The 19,665-nt window shown below is 39.6% G+C and overlaps 1 protein-coding gene across 1 annotated transcript in view; it reads left to right on the forward strand.

Annotated features, from left to right (window-relative positions):
* The window catches only part of WDR35 (WD repeat domain 35), a 48,470-nt gene that overhangs the window by 6,767 nt on the left and 22,038 nt on the right, over window positions 1-19,665 (forward strand). The window contains exons 5-12 of the mRNA XM_054977912.1: window positions 902-1,030; window positions 2,246-2,379; window positions 3,036-3,201; window positions 3,347-3,492; window positions 5,094-5,219; window positions 7,551-7,736; window positions 10,211-10,271; window positions 18,974-19,118. Coding sequence (XP_054833887.1) covers window positions 902-1,030; window positions 2,246-2,379; window positions 3,036-3,201; window positions 3,347-3,492; window positions 5,094-5,219; window positions 7,551-7,736; window positions 10,211-10,271; window positions 18,974-19,118 — 1,093 coding nt within the window. The remainder of the gene's footprint in view (window positions 1-901; window positions 1,031-2,245; window positions 2,380-3,035; window positions 3,202-3,346; window positions 3,493-5,093; window positions 5,220-7,550; window positions 7,737-10,210; window positions 10,272-18,973; window positions 19,119-19,665) is intronic.

Raw genomic sequence — 19,665 nt, forward strand, 5'->3', positions numbered from 1 at the left:
TTTATTTGCTGTTTACAAAACTCCAAATACTATTTTTGTAAAAACTATAGGACATTTTGGAGGTCTTTCATTCATAGGGTCACCATAGGTCGGAAGTGACTTGACAGCACATAGCACAAATATGCATTATAAAGTTTACTCTAATTTCTCTTCAGCTTTAACACCACTTCCCATTGACAGCTTATGTCTTCTTTTGCCTTTAGGCTCTAGTGTTGACAGTTTATCTCAAGCACTTAGAATGTTCATGAATATTCTGTGTCACTACACTGATTAGGAACTGTTGCAAGGGTGGGAAAACACACCTGTTTCATATTTCTTCCCATGACAAGTGGCTTAGAATGAGGTCTACACAGAAGCTTTGAGTTTGTCAGAGTATAGATATTCTTTATAATTTTTAACTACCATTATATAACTGTCATAGTTTATATACATAGTGGCGGTGACCTCCTTCAAGAGCTATTTCAGGGATAGTGTTTAAAAACAACAGGAAATACATACTCTTGCTGCTGCACTATTTTCTCCCTTAGAAATGTAGGCTTGCAGACGGTCTTCTTATCTCAGTTTATTCCAGGCCAGTGCTATGTGACAAGATAGTCTGTTCTTAAATGGTTGTTACCACAATCATCCCAGAAAATGATCACAAATGAGAGCACATAGGTGGTCAAGAAAGAGAGAAGAGGAGGGGGAGTTGGAATGAGTTAAAAACTGTTTTCTCAAATAACTCTAGTTTTATGTATTGTTGAAGGCTTTCACGGCCGGAGAACGATGGTTGTTGCATACTTGCGTACAGCCCGGAAAATCCACAACAACCAACTCTAGTTTTGTTTTAGTTCTCATAATGGTAGTTCAGATGAAGAATAGTGTTAAAAATATGGCTGAAATTTTTGTTTTTTGACTTCAGGTGCTTGGTACGAGGAGATGATTAACAATAGAAATAAATCTGTTGTCCGAAGCATGAGCTGGAATGCTGATGGACAAAAAATTTGCATTGTATATGAAGATGGTGCTGTAATTGTGGGTTCTGTGGATGGTAAGGTATCACCTGAATGCTTTGCAGTATCTTGGGGGTTTGGATAAGTTGTGCACTTAGTGCTCTTACACTGAATGATGATTCTCAGACATTGCATCAGGACCTAGCAGTGAGCTATATTAATTTGTGGTAGAATTAAAGCTCTCTAGAAAGAATATTTCCCTTAGACCAGAGCTGATGAACTTCTATTACAGTTTGCAAATCCTATCTTCACTTGGCCGTATCTTACCAGAGAGAAATTGAATGTGTTTTATGCACTGCATTTTAAAACATTTATATTTTTACACCTTCGTATGAAAGTTAATAAAATGAACTTAAGTTCACTTGAGAATAAGGAATCCATTGTTGTTTCTGAGAAAGAACTGATTAAGGAACAGTAAATGCTCAGCATTTGAAATTATGATATTAGGCTTTGGGAGCACTTGCATAGGCTTTGGTGAGCTCTTTGTGATTAGAGACACTGACCCCCCCAGACTCACCTGGGGGCCCAGGTTGTGGGCCGTGCAGGGGAGCAGAGCAGGGAAGGCATGGTGGCCGCCATGTTGCAGTGAGGGGTGGGGAAACGCGGAGGGCCTGGGAGGTATAGGCCGTGCATATCCGTTGCAAGCCCTGGTCAGGGGAGCTGGCCCCTGCCCCTCAGCACTTGGCTGTTGCCTAGCAGTGTGAACGGGCCTGGATCTTGCAGTCTCCAAGCTGGAACGAGCATCCTGGTGTGGAGTTTTTGGTGCCTGTTCGCACCGCTGCTGGCTCTTCGCCCCCTTGCGCACCGAGCTCTGCGACAGCTAGGTGGAAGGATCGGCCTGGGGGGTGCTTCTGGCGCCTTGCTTGCACTGCTGCTGCATCTTTGCCCCTTTAGGGTTGCAGGGCCCTGTTCAGCTCTGGCTGGCATGGGCCCAGGCACTCTTTGTGATTAGAACAGAAATGTATTTCAGTGAACACCATTTTCTATGCATGTGCAGAATCTTGCTTTATGTTGTGAGCCAATTAGAGGTCCCATTAAAGAGTTCACTTTTTGTCAAGCATCACACAGTTGTGCTTGTAATTGGCACCTGAATTTTGATTCTAGATTGATGAGAAAGCAGGGGGCTCAAATGGATGCGTTAAAATGCCTTTGGTAGCCATCATGAAGATTTTCAACTTTCTAGTAGCACTCCTGCAGTATTTTAAATTTTATTTCTAGTTGCAGGGTGTGTTGAATGTATTTTCTGTTCACAGGGAATCGTATTTGGGGAAAGGATTTAAAAGGTACACAACTTAGCCATGTTGCATGGTCTCCAGACAGCAAAACTCTGCTGTTTGGAATGGCAAATGGAGAAATACACATTTATGATAATCAAGGGACTTTTATGGTAAGTTCAGGGTATGAGAAATGTATTCCCTTTAGCTATTACTTGGTGGATGGATTCATTACTCAGTTACACTTACAGTCAGGAGTATTTTCTTAAACATTTCTGCCTGTCTAACAACCCTGCTTCATAAATGCATTGCTGCTTAGTTTTTTGACAGTGCTTAAAATTAGTCTGCCCCTACCGTAGAGATTGAAAACATTTCTGTATTACAGTGTGTAATGGAGCAGAAATATAGAGGCACAAATAACATCAACCAGTGTAGCTGATTTAACTAAAATCAGTGGTGTTAAATTGGATTTAATGCAAGTACTGTGATTTAATTTATTTTGGGGTTGCAACCATAGTCTATTACTTCTTAGGATTCTTTTTTAAAAACTGCGTTTCATATCAGTAGAAAACTCCCATGTGCTTCTCTTTTCAAATACTAGCTTGGTGTAAATATAAATGTTTCACCTGACATTGCCTCTTTTATAGTGCAGTTTTGCGACGCAACTCAGAATTTATTCCAGTTTCGTGCATGTTTTTGAGTAAATGTGCATTAAGACTGGGCTGAGTTTCTGAGCCTGCTTTAAAAAATTGTTATATTTATTTAGATTTAAGTTTGCTAGCTATATTGGGCTCATTGTGTCTATATGTATATTAAATTATTATTTTAGATGAAAATGAAAATGAACTGTTTGGTAAACGTAACAGGAGCATTCAGCATTGCTGGAATACAGTGGTACCCTGGCACAGAGGGCTACGTTGAGCCAGATTGTCCTTGCCTTGCTATTTGCTTTGACAATGGAAGATGCCAAATAATGAGACATGAAAATGACCAAAGTAAGAAGAACTTGTTTATAAAACCTCTTTAAAAAACAAACCTGCTATGAATTGAGTTGCTTGGAGTCCAGTGGGAGTCATTCTTCATTCACATTTCTTTGTTTTCTCCTTATATTACTTTTTCTTTAAAATTCATAATGACTAGATCCTATTTTAATCGACACCTCCATGAACGTTGTGTGTATCCAGTGGAACCACTGTGGGAATGTGCTGGCTGTTGCTGGCTTCCAGAAGATAGCTGCTCAAGATAAAGATGTAAACCTTGTGCAGTTCTATACTCCATTTGGTGAGGTACAAAAAACCCCTCTTGTTTTCCTATCCTATTTAATGCTATATTTATGTTTTTAAACACTTTTATTCCACCTTTCTTTCTGTAAGACAGCGAACAAAATAGTTTACAAAACCAGTTTGGTGTAGTGGTTAAGAGCATGGGACTCTAATCTGGAGAGCCAGGTTTGATTCTCCACTCCTCCACTTGAAGCCAGCTGGGTGACCTTGGGCTAGTCACAGCTCTCTGGAGCTCTCTCAGCCCCACCCATCTCACAGGGTGTTTTGTTGTGGGGATAATAATGATATACTTTGTAAACCGCTCTGAGTGGACATTAAGTTGTCCTGAAGGATGGTATATAAATCGAATGTTATTATTATTATTAAAACTAGCAACCAGACATTAAAATAAAAATTTATACAAACTGTCAAGTGTCATTAACAGCACCCCCATCATCTCCAAATAAAATCCACCACCCACCCTGTGGAACTGGGTCCAAGCACCAATCTTCCTCACTTCTTCCAGGTGGCTGAATCTGCTGCTGTAAAAGAGTGAACCCAAGTTGTGTCCAGACTGAAATATCTGAAAGAGACAGAGAGAATGTGAAGTGGTGCACATGTTCATATAGGGGAAGTGGCCCTTCCAGAACCAGACAATTTCAAGGTGCATCAGGGGAAGCCTGGGTTCGGCAGAAGCTTTTAAGGGGTCATTTAATCATGGACAGGCTTCTCTGACAGCCTCCTTCTTCCAGCCTTCTCCCATAATATGCATAGGATACATAGGATATGCATAGGATACATAGGATAGCGTTGAGTGTTGTTCTAAGCCCCACTGCCGTGTACATGGGGTTCTTGGCAGACAAGTCAGTGCTGAAAGGATACCCTGAATGTATGAACTTTGAAAACCACTGCTGTAAATTATACTCGGTGATCATTTTTATAATGATTAGCAGTATTGTGAGTATTATGGCTACCAGCCAGTAAGAAGCATGTTCCTTATTTTTATGGTAAGGTTATATTCTTGCAGCACCCTGCTCATTTTATAAGTAAGATTAGCTGTCCTCACCACTCATAATGATGAATATTTTTATTCTGTGGTATTTTATGAACTGTATCAAATACAACGATGTTGCTTTGTTAAAATGCTCTTAAGTGAGAAGCAAAGAGCTTTTCCATTCCAGTATATTAGCTTATACCAACAATATTTCTTTATTTATGTCCATAAGGAAGAGGTCTCTCCACTTCCTCAACCAGGTACTTTCTCACCATAGTAGTAGAATGTTTTCTATTAGTTCACCTAGGATCTTGAGATGGTGTTGAAGACAAAATCTGGCAATCCCAAACTCATTAGAAGCAGAAGATTCTTATAAAGGATTTGGTAGTTGCCAGCCACTGTCTATGAATGCAGAAAATTATTAGGGGACTCAAGTTCTATTAATAGAGAAGGATCATAAAAGAGTCCTCCCCCATCTTGTTTCACTGTCAAAAAGGCATATATACCTTCTTGTGCTCACTTACCATTTCCTTTATTCCAATCATACAAAATCTATTTAATGCACCATATGAAATAATTTATTTCCCGTTTTTAAAAATTACTGATCAGCTAATGGGTGGCATCTTTTCAGCATTTGCGAACACTGAGGGTTCCAGGCAAACAGATGTCATCTCTCTCTTGGGAAGGAGGAGGCCTGAAAATTGGCATAGCGGTTGATTCGTCTATTTATTTCGCAAATATTCGGCCAGACTATAAGGTAGGTGTTCATATAACACTGCTTTCTTTGGAAAACTAAAAGCATAATTGCTGGCATTTTGAAGCTGCCCCCATATTTAGCCCACACAAATCTTGCTTCGCCAGAGCTTTATTGAACCATTAATATCTTGGCTATTCTGTTTGTGCACCACCACCTGATTCTCCCTACCCATTCCTACTACTTGATATCCCTAACTATTTTTCCATCCCTGTCTTCTTTACCTGATGTTGAGTGTCATGCTTCTGGACAGAAATCATATAATTTCTATATTTTGCAGTGTGCCTTGCATCCCTGATACTAGCAGAAAATTGTGTGTTCCTTTAAAAATATTATTTTTTTTATTTATGTCATTTATAGTCCGCCTTTCTCACTGAGACTCAAGGTGGATTACATAGTGTGAGACTAGCACAATCAGTATCTAGGACATTTCCATACAGTGACAAGGGCATTTCCATAAACAATGTCATAGGATTTTACAAAGACATAGCATTAGCGAGGATTCAATGCAGAGTTGAAGAACTGCTGAAACAGAACATAATCAATTCTAGGACTGACATTAGACAACATGAAGCACAAGTAGTATATAGGAGTACATATTCAAAGCAACAGATAATATGCAAGGCAACTTAGTGGTGAAGTCTATGGTCCCTAACTCATTGGCGAAGCATCTGAGACCCCCCCCCCCCTACAATAGTTACATTACTTGATTCATTTTCTAAAAATATAGCCAAAGCATTTGGAGATATGAAGAATCCATAAAAATCCTAACAGCCTAACAGGTCAAAACTTTCAAAAAATCTGTTGTTTCTTCCTGTTAAGCATCTGTTATACCAAATTTAGCGTTCCCAGCATCTCTGGATAATACTTAAGTCGCTCTTTCCTTCTATACGTAAAATACAGCCTTTTGTATATCATTTGAGACAACATATACATTCATTAGCTACACTGTTTATGACAATTTCTTTTGCTGAGTTCCTTTTGATCAAGCAGGTCACTAGTCTGTCCACAGAAAATAGCAATGTGTTGTTTATTGGGGATTACTGGATGGAAGCCAGTTACAGATATAAAATGCCTGGTATCCTCTTATCATTCACATAACTCAAAACACATGGTTCTTAAGCACTTTTAAGTTATCTGTGGTTTGCATGATGGTTTTTTAATCTTTACTGTACAAGAAGTGAGCTTAGTTTTATGCCCTCTTCTGAATGGCTGATTCCGCACAGGTTGGATAATGCACTTTCAATGCACTTTATCAATCGTTTGAGGTGGATTTTTTGTTCCGCACACGAAAAAATCTGTTCCAAATGATCTATAAAGAGGACTGGAAGTGCATTATCCAACCTGTGCGGAATCACTCAATGTTGAACATAATGGAAGAAATGGATGTCCCTGGCAATCTGAGCTACTTATAAGAAGAAACTCCTGTAATCACAGTGCTGGAAAGATAGTGTATTGTGCTGGAAGAGTGGTGTGGTATACACAGAACGGAGATTTGCTCTATGTGGATTCTCCATGCTCCAATATAAGAAGACCTTACTATTCCAATAGATTTGGATGCCACTGTGACGGTCCTCTTAAGTTTTAGGGACCAAAATGTTGCTGATACCTGTCCTGCTTTTGCACATGGGAACATTACTAATGTTCCCATGTGCAAAAGCTGTACAAATATAAAGCATTTTTTTTTCTTTTGCAAAATCAGGAAAATCAGCCCATACACATTTCACCTACGCTTCTTCAGCATGTAATCATATAATAAAACCAAGAATGAATGTATTCTCATTAAAATGATTTTAAAACATAGTTAAAGCACATTTATATGCTTTTAGATCCCTATGAAAAAGCATAAGTGAAATATGTAGGGATGGATAATAGAATAAAACTATTTTTTCTCATTCCCCCCCCCCCTTTTTTTCTCTTTTGCTCTGTGTTTGGCATGGCCGTTTTCTCCTGTAAACTATTTTTAATGACCATGTGGCTGATTCCTATACTGAAAGAATTTTGTAATTGGCTTGTTTCTGTAACTTTCTGTGCCAGAAAGTGTGATTCGTGATCTTAACCCAGTTCATAAACATCACAAACAATATTTTGTTAGCATTTTCCAGAGATAAGAAACTTTTAAAGTGAGGTGGCTGGCTATCCAAGATGAGGTAGTTACTTGCTCTTTAATTACCTTTAAACAGAGTATCTGAAACCTTCAGCATGTTTAGCTAGCTCAGTTATATTTTTCCAATAACATTTCATTTGATGGAAACAGTATTTGACTGTTGAGTGAATGTACTTTCTACATCTTACTGTAGCCTACTGAAAAAATAATATTTTCTTTATTGATAGTGGGGTTACTGCTCTAATACAGTGGTTTACGCATACGTCCGACCTAATCGTGCAGAATATTGTGTGGTCTTCTGGGACACAAAGAACAATGAAAAGTATTTGAAATATGTCAAGAGTCTGATCTCCATAACAACTTGTGGGGACTTCTGCATTTTGGCAACAAAAGCTGATGAAAGTCAACCACAGGTATAATTGATTATCTTTCAGCCCTACATGAAGTGTTTTAAATTAGAAAATTAGAAACTGGACTGTTTTCTACCTGAATAGGCCTAAGAAATGCACATTTGTCAAAGATTTAGAGAACTGTGTGTGTAACATTCTTCTGGCAGAGAACAGCTATCATTGAAAGCTGCCTGGAAGTTAGATGAAGAACAAATATGTTTTAAAAAATCTTCTATGGGTTTAAATTAATTCATCCTATTTTTGTTGACAATTGTGATAAAAGGCACATTGTTTGAATTTGCTTTATTTTTAGTATAAATCTTGCCTTTTCTCTCTGAATGATATCATCAAGCAAATTTGCATAAATTTCTAGACTTAAAGAATATCCTGAGAACAATGCTGTTTTGGTTTTCAAAGTAAATACCTCTAGAAAAGATTTTCCAGCAGGTTCTTACAGTAATGTAATGACACTGAAAAATATGTCTCTGGAAATTATATTTCCTAGGTAAATGCTTTTTTGTATGTTGGCTACCGTTCTTTATGGAAGCAACAGTTCCTTTATATATCTAACTTTAAAATGCATGAATTTTCACTATTGTAATTAAGTAATTCAGTTAGCCAATTCTGAACTAATTCAGTTATTTCCCATATCTTTTGTGCAATGCTTGCAAAGGAGGAGCATGAGACTGAATCTGTTGGTACAATGGTAAAGCTATGCTTTAAATTCTGCTTTAAGTCCTTTTAGCATATGGTATGTGTTACCTGCATATATTTGGTACGAACGCGTGTTTCAACTAAGTATAATATTTGGAATTTTCCTTTCCAGTCTGGGCAGCTCTAATAGAACAGTAATTTTAATAGTGAGAAGGAATATAAATAAATGCACTTTTTGGCTTCAAGTCTAAAGATCCTTTTGTGAGGATTGCAGACACTTCCACTTGGACCTGAATGGGTGGGAGAGGGATTATTCATTCCCCCTCCCCAAACTTTTTTTCTGATGATTTAGGGGATGTGTGGATGACTGACAGTGGAGGAGAGTGGAAGGGGAGGTAGAACAACTGAACACGAGTAAAAGTAAATCTTTGGATCCAAACCTTTATATCCTTCAAAATAACAAGTGTACCTTGCCGTCTCCTATCTACACCATTTACTACTTTGCCTCAAGCTGAATGGCTTGTTAGCTTTGGTTTGAGAAATGGGCAAACTTTATCTTTGATTGCTGGCTCAGAGCAAATGGATTCTGGAGAAACATCTGCAGCTATCCAAGACGGCCCAGTTCTTTCAAAACTGCTTTTAGTGACAACCTTTGTAAGGACCTTATTGGCAGCTGCCCCTAAACTAGGGAACTGCCTCCCCAAGGTGGTGCAGGACACTGGCAGAGTGAAAGCACTTGGCCATGTCACTTTGTATGGAACCAGAGTCTCGTTTAAGCTGGGCTGCTATCTGTGCAGAAACTATGCATGCTTAGTTAACATGGCAAAGGTTGGTCAGGTGTTGTACTCGATTTTGAGCCAGTTTATCGGCTGTACAAAATATTGGTTGTTGGTTCTGAGTGCAGGATATACTTAGACAATGTGTTCTAGTAATGCTGGATAAGAGCCTAATCTGAAGCCGATTGCGTACCTAATAATTTCAACCAAGTCAAGCAAGAGTAATAATGTCTTTTTTAAAGGATGTGGGGTATGGTCCCTCCATGAAGATCATTAGGGAGAGAGGTGTGCTCCCTCATATTGTTCCAGGGACAAGAATCTGCAACACAAGTTTCTTAATAGGTTTTTTTACACAAAGGGTTTAGTGGGGACTGTTCATGTAATACATGAGAATTTGAAAGACCAGTTTACTAACATTTTTGTGAGTGCTGAGTATAACACAAAGACCTTGTTGTTTGAGGGTCCTACAAAATAGAAAATGTTTGAATGAAATTATTGCCTTCTGACAGTCCACGTATGATTTGAACATATGAATTCTCATGCAGCTGCTCTATAATGAGCCAGTCGGTTGATCCATTTAGCCCCATCATGTCTCTACTCTGACTAGCAACCAATATTTCACGTCACCTGCTATCTGATCTTTTGATGGAAATGTCATTATTCAAAGCCGGTGCTCTACCACTAAGCTGCAGCTCCTCCCTTGCTGCTTTAATAGTTGTACTACATTCTGCCTTTGCCAAGACTTTTCCCTATTATTTAGCTCACCACAAATGAAAACGTTTGATAGTGCTTTGTAGAATTATTCTTGGTTATAAACTAAAGTGTTTCTGTTGTTCTTATATAAACAGTAAAACTTAATTTTGTGGAAAAGTAGTTGTTTTTCTTATAATGAAACATGAATTCTACTCTTTTCTTCTCCTAAACAAGATGAAGTGCTATTACATTATTTTGATAATAAATCTCTAGCAGTGTTACTTGTGTAATTTTTATAAATTAAGTTCCTGATCTCTGAGGAGCATGTTGGATTTTCATTTTTAAAAGCAGTATTTTCTTTTTGTTTTTCTATAGTATGTACTGATTCTCTGCAATTCCATTGGTACTCCTTTGGATCCAAAATATATTGACATTGGTAAGAAAATATTCATAATTTTATTGCTCCTTGTTTTCAGTTATGACTGTTCAAACTACTATAGATTTTGGCATAATAGACAAACTTTTAATTGTCAGTCAGGTGGATCCAAGCCTGCAGAAACACAAACAGAAGAGTTTGCTTTTGCTGACTCAAAAATGGGAGGCGATTTGCACCCATGTGGCACCCTATGCCACATTCCAAACTGTTCCTGTGGGTCTCTTTATTGGGGACTAAGCTTTGAGCAGAAGAGAGAAGAGAAGCAAATTTTTTTGCCTAGTTCCTCCTCCTCATTGTAGACCTCAGTACTATGGTAACTCTCAAAGGATTTTGAGGACAGGCAGCAGTCTACTGGGAGAAGGGGGAAGCAGGGAAAGATCCATTCTTTCAATTTGGGTAAGCTTTCCTGGGGAATCCAATTCATTAATTTTAATGTCTGCAGATTCATCATAGGATAATATTTGCTTCTTTAAGTAGGAGGCATTTGAAATTATTTAAGCTATTTAACATACTGCCTGCTTCTAGCAGCAGAGCTGGTATAGTTGGATGAAAACAGAATTCTCACTTAATTTCCAATCTCAGTATTCCATACAGGTTGGTTAGTTGATCCTGCCATAAATATTACACATATTAAAACAAGTGTCAGCTAAACAACTGTGCTCCTCAGTCTCCCTGACAGGTTGTGACCAGCCTGTAAAGAAAACAGGCTGGGGAGGGGAGGAGCCTGACCTTGCAAAGGCCACGGCTAGATCCACCATGTCCTGGGAGAGTGTCCATGGCCAGAGGCGGCGACTCCATTGTCACAGGTGCTGCCAACAACGAGATGAGGGATGCCCCTCTGGCAAGAAAATGTTCCTCATCTGCATCTGGCTGTTCCCATGGCAGCTTGGAGTTCTGATCCTGTGAAGATAGTCATAGGGTTGTACACCTGACATTACATAGGAGTAACAAGATTAAGCACCCAATCACCCCAACCTACAGCCATGATCTCTTCTCTGCCCAAGGGAGAAGACTAGCAGAAGGGAGTCTGAACGGAACCCCAACATGGGTTGCTTGAAGCCCCCCCTGAAACAGCTGTGTTGGGCGTGGCATCCTGGGCGACTGCCTCTGTGACAAGCGTGGGCCACGCTTGCTCACTGGCAGCCCCCGCCCCCCTGCAAGCCTCAACTGTGGAGGCTGGTGTCTGGGGGTGCAGGTGAAGGGAGAGGGGAGGACAGTGTGAATGAATAAGCCAGGGAAGCTGCCTCCCCAACTCTTTCTAACCTGTCAGTACACCCTCATCCCTCCCGAGCTAGGACTGAGGAGATGGGTAACCTCAAGGGAACTTGGCTAGTGCTTGTTAGTCAGACACTCTGGACTCTCGCATATGTCAGTGTGAAGCAAGCCCCAAATTTCTTAAAGTATCACCTGCCCACTCTTGCCCCACCACCACAAGCATCCTCTCCCACCTCGCACTCTTAAGTCCCCACAGGGGGATGTTGGGCAGTGCTTCCGGCTGCATCCCTACTTACATGGGGTCACGGGTGCCCCAGGTGAGGTTATGTAGTGTGCCCAGGGAGCTGATTGGGTATGGAGAGGGGAGCTCAGCCACTGAAGGGGTGCAAGCAGATTGGTCCCCGTGGTAGTCAGCATCCTGTGGTCTGCCGGGCCACCTTGGTGAGGCCAGGCACAGGGGAGGTGAGGGAATTTTCCCATACAATGGGAGGCTATGGGCTACACTGCCATTTTTTGTGGCATAACTTTCTACCATTGTGAGGGGCATTCCCAGGCCCAAAATGGTGTAGAGAGCCAACTAAGTTGTGCCCCAACTTCAGCCTGCCCCCTAGCCACCAGTGCAGGAACTTACGCCGCACATGCCCACGCCAAGCCGCCACGGCTGGGCACTGGCAGAGAGCTGTAGCAGAGTGGCACCATAGCCAGGCACTGTCATAGGTGGGATTACACCAGTGTAAGTCCAGAATACGCTGGTGTAACTTGTAGTTGGCTCCCTGAGAGCTTTTGGCCCTCCTACTTAGGATTGTACTGCCCATTTCAAATTTTATTTTGTTTTACTTCAGTGATATCCAACTTTTCTCCCCACTGGGGATCCAAAGCAGCTTACAACATTTTGCCTTCTCCATTTTATCATTCAGCATGAGAGGGAAGCCGCTGCTCAAGTGCTTGGTCACATGTCTGAGAGCCCTGATGCCTGAGTCCCCTTGCTTGCTAAAGCTTCCTGTTCATAAAATGGAGTTGCCTGATACAAATGCAAAGGAATATGCACACCAATCGAGTCTCTGCACCACACCATCTATTTCGTATCTTGTACCGACTTCCTGTTTGGGATCCATGGAGGTCTAACACAGCTCTGGGAGCAGAGCTGACCGGGCTGCCGTTTTTAGTGACCGGCGGGGGCAAACAAGCCCGCGGTCCCCTGTTCTCAGGCGGAGAACAGGCTTTGAACGCTCAAGTACCTCAGGGCGCGTTGATCTCGGGCGAGGGGGGGTTCTGCGCAACGGACTCTCCCCCGTCCCTTGAGGTCCCACCCTAAGACAGGTCGGCCTATATCTCTGCGGCAGTTCTGGGGCCAGTGACGGCTGGCATAAGATCTACATGCCCAAGCATCAACAGGAGGAAAGAAGGTGAAAGAGAACCTGAGTTTGAAGCAGTGATTACAACCCAGAAAGACGTTTGAAAAGGTAAAGATCACTATCTCTTGAAACGGGACGAATTACCTAAAGTAAAGAAGCATTAAAGGGGACTTTTAAACTGCAACAGTTTGATTAAAAGTAGAGGAAGACTCGGCAAGAAAAAGATTAGTAAAAGGACTAAGCTAAAAGAAGTAATTAGAGAAATTGGAGGATTGTTGTTCATACCTGTGGTTGTGAGGAGATAATAGACTGTGAGAAAGCTTCTACCATCGCGAGAGCTGCTGTGAGGAGACGGGAAACAGGAAGTACGTAATTGTGATAGAGCTGCTGGAGAGAGACGGCCCTAAGGCAGACAGGAAGAGGGCAATCGCCATCTTTGAAGAGGGAAGGGCACGGGCTTCAGCAGAAGAGGAAGTATGCCATATTGGATTACAAAAATATAGAAAAACCATAGAGAAAAGACGCCCGGCATTTTGGATTTTGTAAGTGCTTTTTTTTTCCTTTTGAAACCGGGACATTTGAATTAAATTAAATTAAAGGGACACTTAGCCAAGCGCCACGGAGTTAAGGAAACGAGCAGATTCGTGGGAGCGAGGCAAGTCAAGCCCCACGATGTCGAAAAAAGAGCGGCAGACGGCTATGGAAAATTTAGACAAAAGATTTTCGGAAATGTTAAAGGTCCAGCAGGAGCTGGTGAAAGAGATCAAAGAAGTTAAAGAGACAGTTAAAAGTGAATTGGCAGAAATGAAAAAGGGAATGGAAGCAACACAGCAAAAAGTTAACGTGGTGGAGAAGGCGATGGAGAATCTCTCAGACACGCAACAGACAGATATGAGGACGATGAGGGGCAGAATGGCTATTGCGGAGAGCAAGTATATGGAAAAGCAGCTAAGGTTTCGCGGTTTGCCGGAAATGGAGGGAAAGACAGCTCAAGAGCAAGTTGCTGAAGTGTTAGCTGGATACCTGGGGAAGGAAGAAGAAGAAATCGTGGCTATCCTAGATGTGGTGTATCGTATAAACTCAAGATTTGCGACCCAGAGGAAGTTACCAAGAGACGTGATTGTGCAATTTACAACCAGAAATATGAAAGAAATGATTGTGAGCAAGCAATTCCAAGACCCATTGGAGGTTGATGGCAAGACGGTGATTATTATGAAGGAGTTACCTAGATCGGTGTTGCTTGATCGGAAAAAATATAAAGCCTTAGTCCAAATTTTGAAGGACATGAAAATAAGGTATAGATGGGAATTACCGGAAGGACTGGCATTTGAGTTTGGAGGAGTGAAAAAGCGCATCAGATCTGAATTTGAAATGGAAAAGTTTATGAGGGACAATGAAAAGGACTTACCAGCAACAAGGCTATGAATATGGAATGTAAGGTTATATCTTGTAATGTAAATGGACTTAATTCACCCAATAAGAGAAAAAGTACTTTTCACTGGCTATTAAAACAGAAATGTGATATTGTTTGTTTACAAGAGACTCATATTAGAAAACAGGATGTAAAATATCTAAAACTGAGCAAATTGGGCACTCATTTTGCAGCGGCCACAAAAAAGAAAAAAAGGGGAGTGGTCTTGTATATTAGAGAGGAGCTGCAGCCAAAGTTAGTGTTTAAGGATCCAGAAGCCAGATTTTTAGCGGTGGAATGTACATGGAATTTAAAGAAAGTGCTGGTGATTGGAATCTATGCACCTAATGGAGCAAAAGAAAGCTTCTTTGAGGATTTGAGGAAGCAATTAGATGAACTTTCTTACGACCAGATAATTCTTGCAGGAGACTTCAATGGAGTTACAAATTTGGAGCAGGACAAGAAATCAGCAACTGCACAAAAGAAAAGAGGACTACTACCAAAAACTTTTTTTGCATTAATGCAGCAGGAAACTTTGGAAGATGTATGGAGAATACAGAATCCCAAGGGCAGACAATTCACATTTATCTCCGCAAGACACTCTACTTTATCACGAATCGACATGATCTGGGCCTCAAAGGACTTAGTGTTATGGACTAAAGAGGTGGAAATAATGCCTATGGTAGGCTCAGATCACAATCCAATTATGTGGAAGTTTGGGAAAAGAACTAAGAGGAAAGGATGGAGAATAAATGAGGACTTGTTGCAAGAGGGAGAAAACTTGGAGATGTTGAGAACGGAAACTAAGTTCTTCATACAATACAACATGAATCGAGAAGTACCAACCAACAAGGTATGGGATACCTATAAGGCAGTAATTAGAGGCATACTAATGGACTTAAACGGAAGAGCCAGGAAAAAAACAAGAGGAGAAGAGACAGGAGATTACAGAGAAAATAAAAGCCAAAGAAATACTACTAAAGAAAAGACCAGGGAAGAAGAAAGTTTACCAAGACATTAAAATTTTACAAGAACAGTTGACAGCAATGAATAATAAAGAACTGGAATGGAATCTGAAGAGAATGAATCAAAAGTCGTTTGAAGGAGCAAATAAACCTGGGAAATATTTGGCATGGCAATTGAAGAAGAGAAAGGAGAAGAAGACAATAAATAAAATATGTGAGGATAATAAAGTATATCTGGAACAGACTGCCATTAGTAGAGCCTTCTACAAATTTTACGCTAAATTGTATAATAAAAAAGAGGTGAATAAAGATTCAATAGCGACATATCTGGGGAAAATGAGGCTCCCAGTGATCTCGGAAGATTGGAGAAATAAATTGAATAGTGAAGTGACAGAGGAAGAGATAAGGAAGGCAATACAGTCAACAAATCTGGGTAAGGCGCCAGGGCCTGATGGACTCACAGCTAAATTTTATAAGGTAATGGTCAATGAACTGGTGTCATTCCTAAAAGAAGTGATCAATGGTGTTATGAGAGACCAAAGAATTCCAGATACTTGGAGTGAAGCTAATATATCATTGATCCCTAAAGAAGGACAGGACTTGACTAACGTCAAAAATTACAGACCTATTTCCTTACTTAACAATGACTATAAGATCTTTGCGAAGATCTTAGCGGAAAGAGTAAAGGGATGGCTATCCGAAGTTATTGGGGAAGAACAAGCTGGTTTTTTACCGAATAGACAAATCAGAGACAATTTAAGGACAGTTATAAATGCTATTGAATATTATGATAGGCGTTGTGATAAGGAGGTTGGGTTCTTCTTTGTGGACGCTGAAAAAGCATTTGACAATTTGAACTGGGATTTTATGTTCGCCACTATGGAACAGCTACAGTTGGGAGAAAGATTTATCAGAGCAGTAAAAGAAATCTACAGAGACCAGAGTGCAGCAATTGTGGTGAATGACGAGGTGACTAAGAAATTGACTATAGGCAAAGGTACAAGACAAGGTTGCCCGTTGTCTCCACTGTTGTTTATAATGGTTTTGGAAATTTTGATGATACAGATCCGAGAAGATAATGCAATCCGTGGAATAAAGATAAAAGACTTTTCCTATAAGGTCAGAGCATTTGCAGACGATATAATGTTAATTGTGGAAGATCCAATTGAAAACATGCCAAGGGTAATAGAAAAAATCACAGAATTTGGAGATTTGGCAGGTTTTTTTGTAAACAAAAAGAAGTCAAAGATACTGTGTAAAAATATGACTAAACAAAAACAACAGCAACTTATGGAAATAACAGACTGTTAAGTAACAAATAAGGTGAAATATTTGGGAATTGAACTGACTGCAAAGAATATAGATCTATTTAAGAACAATTATGAGAAATTGTGGACTCAAATAGAACGAGACTTGATTAAATGGAATAGATTGAATTTGTCATGGTTGGGAAGAATTGCAGCAGTCAAGATGAATGTGCTGCCAAGAGTGATGTTTTTGTTACAGACAATACCAGTTATTCGGGATTCTAAGCAGTTTGAGAAATGGCAGAGAAAGATATCGGACTTTGTTTGGGCAGGCAAAAAGCCTCGAGTGAAAATGAAAGTGTTACAGGACGCGAAAGAGAGAGGCGGAATGCAACTGCCCAACCTAAGACTTTACTATGAGGCAATCTGCTTGGTTTGGCTGAAGGACTGGATGATGCTTAAAAATCGCAAATTGCTGGCCTTAGAGGGATACAAAAAATATTTGGATGGCATGCATACTTATGGTATGATAAAGTAAAAGCGGACTCTATGTTTTTACACCATTACATTCGGAGAAGCCTCTTCACAATATGGAAAAAGTACAGAGATTACCTACAAGAAGGAATTCCCTCCTGGGTGGTTCCTTATGAAGCGATAGATCCGAGAACTGTCGATAATGAACAACAGTGTTTAACGTATAAGGAGATAACACGAATAGAATTTTCTAAATTAAGAATAAAGACGCAAGAAGAGTTGTCTCCAAATTATGACTGGTTTCAATATAGACAGCTCAGAGACCTTTATAAATCGGATTGTGCCAAGGGAGGGATAAGAATGGAGAACTCGGACTTGGAGGAAGTAATTTTACAAGAAGACAAAAAGGAAATTTCAAAGGTCTATAAAGTGTTGTTAAAATGGTATACTGAAGAAGAGGTAGTTAAGGTGCAAATGGTGAAGTGGGCTATAAATTTTAATAAAGAAATAACAATGGAGGCGTGGGAATATTTGTGGAAAAATACTTTGAAGATTACGACATGCACTAACATTAAAGAGAATGTCTATAAAATGATCTATCGTTGGTACCTGACACCAAAGAAAATTGCGCTAGGGAATGTGAACACGTCTAATAAATGCTGGAAATGTAAAAAGCATGAAGGATCTTTGTACCATATGTGGTGGACTTGTGAGGTAGCCAGGCAGTACTGGGGGGAAATAATAAGAGTAATAAGTGAGATTTTACAGTTTCAAGTTAATAAGAACCCAGAACTCCTGCTACTGAACTTGGGAATGGAAGATATTCCAGCACAACATAGGACATTGCTTTTTTACATGACAGCAGCGGCTAGACTTTTGTATGCGCAAAAGTGGAAAGTACAAGAAGTGCCAACTATCGAGGACTGGATTCACAAATTGCTGTACATGGCGGAGATGGATAAACTGACAAGAAAACTAAGAGACCTTGATCCAGGACAGTTTAACACAGATTGGGAGAAGTTGAAACAATATTTGGTGAAAAAATGGGAGGTGGGAGGAGAACTGTGGCAGTTTGAAAATTATTGAAGAAAAACAAAAGAAGAGAGAAGTGACTATACCGGGGGGAGGAGAGTTAAAGAAGAATTACTAAGCAATTATTCTATTTGATTATTCTATACAGTATTAAGTAATAGTTATTATGTGATATATAAGAGTAGAAATTAATTAATTAATTATGTTGCTGGCAGATAGGGGTGTAATTGAGAATTAACAGAATTAAAATTCATGAATACAAGAAGGGGGGGAATGAGAAGTAGCATATAGAATATAGGTTAAATTGATTGACTTATGCTGAAGGTATTTTTGGTTATAGCGATATTTAGAAATGTGCAGAACATGGGTTAAATTGATTGACTTATGTCGAATGTATATTGTGTTTATAGGTATATTTAGAAATGTGTAGAACACGAGTCAAATTGATTGACTTTGTTATAAAGATAAGAGATATAAGAGGAAGTAAAGAGTAACATATAGAGTATAAGTTAAATTGGTTGACTTATAAATGTATTCATCACTTATGAGTACTCAGGTTATAGGGAGGGATAAATTGTTTGTCCCATATTGATGACATTAGAATGAATAAGTTAGAGTACAGGATATTGAGAATATTACCAGTATTATTACTATTGAATAACATGCCAGGAATGTATTAGTTAGTTGATAAGTGAAGGGAAATTGACTTAGCACTGTGTTATAATAGACTAGCTTAGAAGAGTGTGAAAGTATATGTTTAATTGACAAAATAAGTTGAAATGAGTAGGGGAAGAATAGACAAAGGGTTGGAAAACTGTTGGAAGTCAACAAACGGGGGGGGGAGGGAGGGGGTTAGAACTGGAATATTAAAGTAATTTGATTGTTATAAATGACAAAATATTTCTAATTCCAATAAAAATTTAAAAAAAAAATATTTCGTATCTTGTACCAAGCATCCGGTGGGCCTATTCAAATTTTATTTCTTATCTGTATTTTGTATTAGCACCGCTGTTTGTTACTATGACCAAAACTCAAGTGATAGTGGCTTCGAAGGAAGCATTTTATATCTGGCAATATCGTGTCGCCAAGAAGCTGACAGCAATGGAGATTAACCAAGTCACACGGACTAGAAAAGAAGGCAGAGAGAGGTTTGTTTTCTTGTTTCAAAACTCCTTTTCCTGTGCGCAGCATTCACCTCTTATTATTCTCTCTCTGAAATTTGATTTATGACCCAGGAGAGTTATTAAAGTAAATGATCAGAAAAATTCACACAACTTACATTCTGACCATTTTCGTATCACCTCATATAGCCAGTTGAACTCCTACTAATTTTTCCTCCTGACTTCCCTTTTTAGATAATGACAATGAATGTCATTTGTAGTCAACATTCTCAAAATGTAAACCTCTAGTTTTATTTGAACAGCTAGCAAGGCTCCGCCTCTATTAGTTTTTCTTTCATCTAGAACTTTATTTTTTGCCTACATCCCATGGAGGGGGGAGGGACTGAACCACTACCTATCATTCAGCATATCAATGCTGCTGCACTATTAACTGAATTTCTACACCTCTCTGTTACCTTTCACTGTTATTCTACACCTCTCTGTTACCAATTCACTGTTATTGCCACACTTACCGCAGTCTAATAGCTGTTTAAAAAATCTAGGTCCTTCATAACCCATCTCTTTGTTTTTGCAA

Source organism: Eublepharis macularius, chromosome 1 (genome assembly GCF_028583425.1).
Source record: "Eublepharis macularius isolate TG4126 chromosome 1, MPM_Emac_v1.0, whole genome shotgun sequence".
NCBI classification, from domain to species: Eukaryota; Metazoa; Chordata; class Lepidosauria; order Squamata; family Eublepharidae; genus Eublepharis; species Eublepharis macularius.